The following is a 9382-nucleotide window of genomic DNA, read 5'->3' as shown; positions in this document are numbered from 1 at the left end:
TTCTTTTTTTTTTCTATAATATTTTTCAATTTTAATCATTTTAATATTTTTTTTTCTCATAATAATTAGTAAGGGACAATTTTGACAAAACTATAATAATTACTACATTAAAATTTAAAAGTGACAATTAAATTGAAACAAATTTTTTTCACAAAAGTGGAGTGTCATTTGAATACTTGTCGCGTCCTTAGTATTTGGTTAGTGTCTTGAAACAAATTTTTTTTCACAAAAATGGAGCGTCATTTGAATACGTGTCTTCTTGTCACGTCCTTAGTATTTGGTTAGTGGCTTTAGAAGAATTCTATGCGAATTTACTAGAACCAAATTCATGAAAGTATATATATATATAATGCGAATTTTGACATTTTAATAAACCGAATTTTCACAAAATGACACCCACGGCCACACCCGTTGGATTCGGGTTATATATATATATATATATATATATATATATATATATATATATATATATATATATATATATATATATATATATATATAAGCAGGAGTGATTTCGGGTTTCGGGTGCAAGTTTCACACTATGGAAAGTCGCATCCGAAATATCAGGTGGCACCCGAACTCAAACTCAGTCAACTCGGGTTTTCAATCTTTGACTCGGGTTCGGGTGCAGGTGAGCCCCGCGGGTTTGGGTCTGCTTGTCATTCCTATTCCTTACAATATGAAAAATATTGTTTCGAATTCCAATCTTCGAATTAATTTCTTGGAAATGTTTTACACCCTTAAACAGTAACTTAGAAGAATTTTGACATTTTTAATAAATCTTATATTGTAATTCATTTGTAAATCAATCCAACAATAAACCATAAAAATTTGTAGAGGTGTCAAAACGGACTCAGCCTGTCGGACATACCTATTTTGTCCAAACTTATGTTTCGGGGAGGGCCGGGGTTTTAAGCCCGCATATTTTAGTGTGTCTGCTCCGCCCCGTTATTTTTTGCAGGTATTTACGGACACGAGCATTAACATAATTTTTTGCATTTTTAGGCTTTAGAAGAACAGTGCTCGCAAGCCCTGTCGCACTCCGCCCTCATTTATTTTCAAGGCGGACCAAAATTTTAGACTCGCACCCTCAATTATGCTCGCCCCGTTTTTTTCTGGGCTTTTGCGGAGCTGATCTAAACTGGGCAGGAATGTCCATTTGTCACCCCTATTTGAATGTGTATATCTGACTGTAGCAACCTGCCCTAAAATTTTAGATTTTAGAGTCGCCATCTATTCTTGCCAGGGCGAATAGGAAACCTTATGAAGATTAGAGATCTGAGTAAGTTATTATAATCAGGTCAAAGGAAGGTGTTAGGCACCCTTAACCCTTTCCTAAGGTTTTGTCTAAGGTAATGGTTTATGACTAATAAAGAAAGGTGACAGAAAGTTAAATAGGGTAAACCTTAAGCCTATTGAAGTTTTGGGGAAGGGGACTCGCCTTGTTACCAAGTGTCTACGTACCTCCTTAAGGAGGATCAGAGTTTACGTAGTTCGGGTATGTTTGTGTTTTTTAGAGGTTGTACGCCTTTGTAATTTGTATGTTGAAGTGTGTTTTAAATTGCAGTTCGTAGTTATGCAATTATCGCAGTTTCGTAGTTCGTAATTCGTAGTTTGTGAAATGTTAATGAATTATTACGTGGCATACAACCCTGTTTAGTATTTTAAACCTTAGTATTGTTAATCGAGTTGATCAGTAGCTTTGATCAACATAATTAACAAATTAACAGGTATCAATTTTATTACTAATTATCATAATCGATTGATTCGATTACAACCGTTAGCAAATTAGTTTGTTTTTTTGGATTAGATTATTTAAATTAAAGTTGAATAACTTATTATTAATCATCGTAATCAATTGATTTGATTAAAATAATAAATAAATCGACCCTAAACCTGAATTAGCTAAATTAAATTAATTGACTAAAATAAATTAAAAGGGAAGCCTAATCCTAATTTTACTAATTATATCAATTTACCTATAAAAACTAAGTCATTGTTTTATTTAAAAAGAAAAAGGGTTTGATTTTGTTTTTTTTTTTTTAAAAGTAAAACAAGTTTTACAAATAAATAATAAATAAATTATTAAAAAGACTTGGGCGCTGGATCTGGTGTTATTGGCTTGTGAGTGTCCATGGTGGGGACTGCATCCCAGGTCCTTTAGATCTGGCTGGAGGATGATCCAGTGGTGGAGAGATGAGGGGTGTATCGTGGTCTTCAGGAGAGGCGCAGCGTAGGATCTTTTACCCACGGTTTTTCGTCGTGGCCAAAAGCCTTAGCCCTTAGAACCCGTGGTGATGGTGAGCGTGAGTTCAGATGCTTTTAGGCTTCGATAGTGATCGAGGAATGATCAGAAGTGCTTCAAGAATATGTTTGAATCCTCCAAAGTCCCTGAATCTCTTCCAAATTCGCAAATTGAATTCACCACTTTCTTGAATTTTGTTTTTGACTATCAATGTGTTCCTCCTCCTGCCAATCCTTGTTTTTTGATCTAAATAAGTCTTGATACTTATAGGGATTGATTTTAGGTTAAAAGCATGAAGCAAATCCAATTCAATCTTGATATTGAAATTTGATTGAAACTTGATTTTTCAATCTTTTCAAAATTGTTCAATTTCAATTTTTTCTTTCCAATCATGTTTTTTGCACGAAATTTGATTAAATATGTGGGTATTTTGATGCTTGATTCTGATTGAAACTCTCCCTCAAATCAAATCTTTGAATATTTTCCAAATTATTTGATTTATATTGTATTTTTAATGAATTAAATTTAATAAAAAATCAAATATTAATCAATAACTCGTGGCCTTGGATATGGACCTCATGGGTGACTTGTGGAACAAGATTGGATCATAAAAAGTTGGGCCTATTTGCAAGAAAATCCAATTTGACCTCTATTTGCTTCACAAAATTCACCCAAAATTAACCAACTTTGACAAGTCATATCTCCCTTAATATTTAAGTTATGGAAGTGATCTTGGACTTTTTGGAAAGCCCAAGATGTCCTCTACGAGCAACTTTTTAACCTTTTTGGCATTTAGAGATTTTATCTTGAAGATATGGCTCCTGACAAAAAACAGCTTTTTGAGAGCTTCTAGAGGAACTAATAACAACAATGGTTTGTTGAGTTCTTTTATTTCGACATCTCCTTCGAGCCTATAAAAGTACTAAAGACCTAGGTGTTCGCATACTTCATAGAAGAAATGACTTTAGTTGCGTTCGAACCAAATACTACATGGACCATGTTTACAGATGGTCATCCAAATATAGGGCAGGCGGCATCAGTCTCACATTTGAAAACGACGCCAATTTGGTAATCGAGATATCTTTACGCTTTGAGTTCCCCACTAACTTTTCATTGAATTGTGTCATGGTCTTTTCCAGTATTTAAACGGGACCCTCGGTAAATGCAACAATGCCTCAAAATGAAGGCGAAGCCACGCCTAGTGTAACACACATTCTCGATAGCTAGCCACTACATAATGTAGGCGGTAGAGCTCCGAATACGTCATCCTCAAACTGGATTTCACCTGGGGAAGGGAAGAGGAACCGACCGTTAATCGTGTGTGGTCCCCAAAGATGTCAAAGCAAAGCTCGACTTCCAACTCGACTAACACAAGCCCATGATTAGGCTGACCACGCCAGAGCAATGATGAAACAAAATCATTTGCAACACATAATGAAGAAATAAAATCATTCAATACATAAAATAATGAATCAAAATCATTCAAGGGAATAAAAGATGAAACATAATCTTTGGTGACGCATAATGATGAAATAAAATCGTTCAAGACATGGGATGATGAAATAAAATCTTTCACAAAGTTAAATGATGAATCAAAATCATATGCGCGAGGAAGGAAAAACAACATTAATCATAAAGCGAGGTCAAAAACGAATATTCACCAAGTGTTTACAGTTACAAACACTGTGGGAGACTACTATTTCGGACCAGGCAAAGGCCCAAAAGGCGAAAAGCCCAATCACATGAGAGACCGGCCAAAAGACACCTTCACAAAGCAGCGAAGGATCGAGTATAATAGTGTTGGAGAGTCCAACACTTAATCCCTTCGTCCAAGGATCACCCCCCGTCAGATTTGATCATATAATTTCACACATCTCACGTCGGAGAATACGGGACAGTTCTAACTGTCTTCGATATATAAATTCGACCATGTGTTGTTCACAGGTATGATCTCATTCTTACTCGCATTATCACTTATGTTCACTGATTTAGACGTTGAAATATTAATCTGATCCATCTCACCTAATCATACAAGAAACTCTCGCCGATGTGCCAAAAGAGCTCGCCCTGGCAAGCCCCATTCCCCTTCTATCTATACATTAGGGTGTTGCATCGAAGAATAGCTTCAAAAAGCAATATAATGTTATACTCACTCTACTTGATTTTTTTACCCATACTTGGAATTAAAAGATGCACTCAATAACACATATCATTAACAAAACTCAATCTAATAACTTTTTAAAACTTCAATTATAATTATACATAAATATATATTAACAATTTTAAGTTGTTGATTGAAATATCAACAACTAAAATTTCGTATACTTTATAAAATACACTCACATGGTCCATTTCTTCTTCTCTTAGAAAAATGACTATGACTATGACCTATATAAACAATACAGATTTTGCATTTTTCTATACAATGATTACATGTACCACTAATGAAGTGAAAATATTTTTCTTAGACTTGTATATACTTAGGCAAGAAAGCTTGAAGGAGTATAATTGGCATCATCAGCTTTGAGAGAACTATGGTTTCTACCATAGAAAACATATATAATAACTCCCAATGCTAGCCATACAGAAACTCTCACCCAAGTAGCACCCCTTCAAAATTATACAAAAACATAAATTAGACATATTAGATCATTTTATATCAGACAGTTTATTTTTTAAATTTATTGAATAATCAATATGTTTGAGCCATATATATATATATATATATATATATATATATATATATATATAAAAGATATATTGATTATTGAATGAATATAAAAAATGAGTCACTTGATCTTTTAGAGAGGAAAATATTAAAAAAAAAATTAATTGAAAAGAAAGTTAAAATGGATACTTACCCAAGACTAATAAGTAAATAGGAATTTATAATAATGCAAATTATAGGTAGCAGTGGCACCAATGGACATGTGAAACCTGAAAACAAATTAATAAGATTTTTTTTTAAATTTTCAAAACTCATTTAACCATAAATAATGTAAAGCATATATATACCTCCTGAGTTTCCAAACTTGTGTCTTGCATCATCTTGATCTATACATGTGAGGAAGACAAAGCCAGAGAAAACAAGAGTGCCACCAACTCCACATAATGTAAATCTAACTGAACTATTAATAACAAACATTAAATGTGTTAAAAACATTGAGAAATATCCCAATGATATCAAAAAATATATAAATTATTAATGTTTTTGCAAGTTGAAAAATAAAATATCAGCCATTAAACCAACCTGAGAAAGAATGAAGAAGCTGCTGCAAATGTAAGGATAAATACACCTAAGCATATGACTGCTATTACATAGCCAATAATTTTTTTCCTTTTAGCATTATGTACAACTGCATCCATAAACAAATATCGGATGTCAGACGCGCCTTTGATCTGAAGTGTCCGTGTAACCTGTAACATAGGTTATGCATGATAGAAAAACTAATTACGGAAGGAAAATCATAATAACTCACGTGTGTCTATTGCGAGATTTTTGGGAATAAGGGGATAATCAACTGATACATCATCCTCTTTAACAATAAAGGGTTTCTTTTTTGCATCTTTTTCAAATGTTTCCAAATGGCTCCAAACGTATTCCATTGACTCTGCATCAATTGGTTCTTGTAGAGAAGGGGGCAATGAAACCTCAACTGGTGGGATATACCTTACTATCAACACAGATATTGCCGATGCATTGAATGCAAGAAGAGTACCTACACTAACCTGTAGAATACAAGTAAAACAAACATTAACACAATATAAGGATTCCTAACAATTGCAAATATAGATTTAGACTTACCATCCCAGCAAGTTGAGAGACATCCATGAAAAATCCCAAGGCTGCAGCAACAAGGCCAGTAACTACGGTACTCTTTACAGGAACATAGCTGTGCTTATTTATGTCAGAAAAAAATGGAGGCAGCAGTCCATCCCTTCCCATAGCCATCAAAATTCTTGGCTGAGGCAACATTCCACCAAGCAATGATGAACACAGTGCTGTAATAGCCCCGACATTTATAATGTATCTGCAATCACAATCGAGAAAAATGAATTCGAAAACTATTGCTTGCTTGTTTGGCTGTTTGAAAAAATCAGAATTGAGTTGCAAATTTATACAACTTACGCTGCCCAATGCAATCCATTGTCAGCAAACGCAGAGGATATAGGGGTATCAGGATTGATATCAAAGTAAGGTACTAAACCAACAACAACAATGGATACCATCATATACAATCCACAACACAGAGACAATGAAGCAGCAATTCCTAGAGGTAAATCTTTTTGAGGATTTTTCACCTGTTTATCAAAGTAAAACAATATTAGAAAGTTTGGAGTTACTCTCGATGTTTCAAAATAACGCAATTGCGATCGTGGTCGCCACAATCGCTTCATTAAGGTGGTGAAAGATATTTGAAATGATTGAAAATCTTCGCATCATCTAAGTTGGACCTAAAAGGTAGTAAGTTAGCATGATATATCATCATTATCTATCTATACCTCTTCAGCAGTGCTGGCAACTGCATCAAAACCTATGTATGCAAAAAAAGCTGTTGCAGAACCAGCAATCATTCCATCTATCCCAAATGGAAAATACCTATTAATAAAATTAAAAGAAGAGACAAATATTATTCAATAAAAGGAAGATACCATAGATAAATATGTATAGACGAAGTAAGGGTAGTACAAAAGAAAAATGTAAGTTACCCAGTTGAGAGTTTATATCCAACCCACCCAGATTTGAATCCTAAGTAACCACCGACTACTATGACAAACATCAAAGCGCATATATTCACTGATGTGACTATACTTTGTACCATTGTACTCTGCATACAAGTATCAGCAATTCAAATTAAAATGAAACTCTTTTCTTACAGTTTACGAAACTAAGCTAAGTTGAGAATCATGCATAAACAGTAAAAAGATTTACCTCTTTGATGCCAGTACAAAGGACCCAAGTAACAATGAATACCATAAATGCTGCAAGTGGGTCTACAACGATATCAATCCCAGGAATACGTTGATAGGATAAAAATGCTGGCAAGTTGTCAACGCCGCCAATAACTGCAGCCTAATCACATAAGTGTCTATCTCATATCAATACTTTGCATCAGATAATCTTTACTTTCAATTCAATCAAGTCAATTTACTAAAGTTTTAAACGGAAAGCAACAGATTAAGCTTATCGTCCACCTGTGAAACCTAACTTCCAAAGGAATTGGGATGGGTGACATGATTACTATAAAACGTACGGTTGGACCTATGGAGGGATTAAAGCATGATGATATTATTTAACCAAACATTTTCAAAATCTACGTAGCACCGAGACTTTGGATCGAAGGTGTATTCAGTATCTGACATGTCTCAGAGCATTAGCCACCGACATGACACATACACGTGTAGTTACATTCAACAACAGTGTCATTGTCGCGTCCATTGTCGGTTTCTATGCTTCATAACTCTATATCAAACAAAAATAAAATAACATTATACCAAATTAGGGGTTATGCTACGAGCAACAGCAGCTCCACCAATCCCATATTCAAGTACTAAGGACCAGCCGATCAACCAAGCAACCCTGTAAACATCGTACAAAAAAATTATATCAACTCTCAATTGATATACTAATAAGCTATGCAGTCTACACAAGCACATCCATCATTCCACAAGCAAATTCGACATTATAATTAGAATTTCAATCATCAATACTAACATTTTAGAGATATCTACAATCGCAATTTAAGATCTTGTTCACTTGATCCAGAAAAGCAGATCTTAATTTTTATTTTATAATTCAAAATGTCAAATTTAAATTTGAACCGTTCTATCTCGATTGAATGGACACCGATATCACGACTTTGTGAAATCAAGAATGTAAAGATGGTGAATAAATATACCCTTCACCAAGACATATGTAAGCATAGTGATAAGCACTCCCAGCAGAAGGAAAGCGACTAGCCAACTCAGCATAGCAAAGAGCTGAAAGAGCGGCTGCAAATCCAGCAACCATAAATGAAAGAGGTAAAGCAGGTCCAGCATGTTCCCTAGCCACTGTTCCAACTAGAACATACACACCAGCACCAATTGTTGCACCTACCCCTGAATCATATCAAAACACCCCCCAAAATCCATTAACAAATTAATATTTAACAACTCATCAACATAGCTGAAATCAAATATAATACACAAAACATAAAATTCAAGTCAAAGGGTAACTTCCTTTTTCTAGGGGTCTGAAAAACCAAAATTCAAACAAGACAGGAACCTTAAACTAGTCAAACAACACCATTAAAAAAATGTTAACTGCCTCTAAAGTCACACATGTAATTGATTCTGATCTGGAATGTGAATTTTTTTTACACTAACAATATTATCAAAATTAAACTCTTACAAAAATTTACAAAAAACTAGAATCAATCAAAAACATGTAAAGCACAACAACAAAATCAGAGTCTGAATTATGAAAAGTGAAAACAAAAGTTGGAACTGAAATTGATCAGATCCAATAAACACCCTTATGAAAAACGTGACTGAAAAGAGTTAGTTAGTTAGTTAGTTAGTTAGTTGAATTACCAATTGCCATGAGATGAGGAATAGTTAACTCCTTAGCAAGTTGCACTCCATGAGAATTGTTACTGTTGTTGTTGTTATTATCCTCAACATGAGAATTAACCTTCTTCCTCCTTGTCAAAAACCTCCATGAACATGATGAACCTTGTTGTCCTCCATATTTACAAGTACCACTACCACTACCCTCTTGTGAATCAAAATCAACAAACCCCATTAAAAAAAAACAACTTCTTTTTCTGCACAAGCAATATATCAAACAGGTTAAGTGCAAGAAATAGATTCAGACTTCAGAGTGAAGTGGGTAATATAGAGAAACATAGCAATCATGCAAATTGTAGTGAAAAAGATAAAATAATTATTTCTTTTCAAATTGATTATTAGTAATAGTGACATATTTGAATTATTTTGTGGATGTGAAGCTCTATGAGAAATTGCACACTCTGTCTCTTTCTGAGTGGTGGTTTAATATCAACCAGATGCTTTTGTTTTTGTGTCCTTTTCTCACTGTCACTCTGATTTCTTTTGTACTATAATCCAATTATCTTGGAATTTTGTGTCATATAG

At 34.1% G+C, this 9382-nt stretch overlaps 1 protein-coding gene across 1 annotated transcript; it reads right to left on the bottom strand.

The window, feature by feature from the left end:
• Positions 1 to 4476: 4476 nt before the first annotated feature.
• Positions 4477 to 9246, bottom strand: LOC131594502 (cationic amino acid transporter 2, vacuolar-like). The gene is made up of 13 exons (XM_058866653.1): positions 8822 to 9246; positions 8146 to 8347; positions 7742 to 7826; positions 7179 to 7319; positions 6956 to 7074; positions 6749 to 6845; positions 6375 to 6547; positions 6051 to 6276; positions 5725 to 5974; positions 5496 to 5601; positions 5261 to 5373; positions 5107 to 5182; positions 4477 to 4855 (listed from the first exon to the last, which is right to left on the bottom strand). The coding sequence occupies exons 1-13, from the start codon at positions 9030 to 9032 to the stop codon at positions 4726 to 4728; spliced, it is 1929 nt and encodes a 642-aa protein (XP_058722636.1). The 5' UTR covers positions 9033 to 9246; the 3' UTR covers positions 4477 to 4725.
• Between the last annotated feature and the right edge of the window lie 136 nt (positions 9247 to 9382).

This window comes from Vicia villosa, linkage group LG4 (genome assembly GCF_029867415.1).
Source record: "Vicia villosa cultivar HV-30 ecotype Madison, WI linkage group LG4, Vvil1.0, whole genome shotgun sequence".
Lineage (NCBI taxonomy): Eukaryota > Viridiplantae > Streptophyta > Magnoliopsida > Fabales > Fabaceae > Vicia > Vicia villosa.
This window is presented reverse-complemented; position numbering and strand designations above follow the sequence as displayed.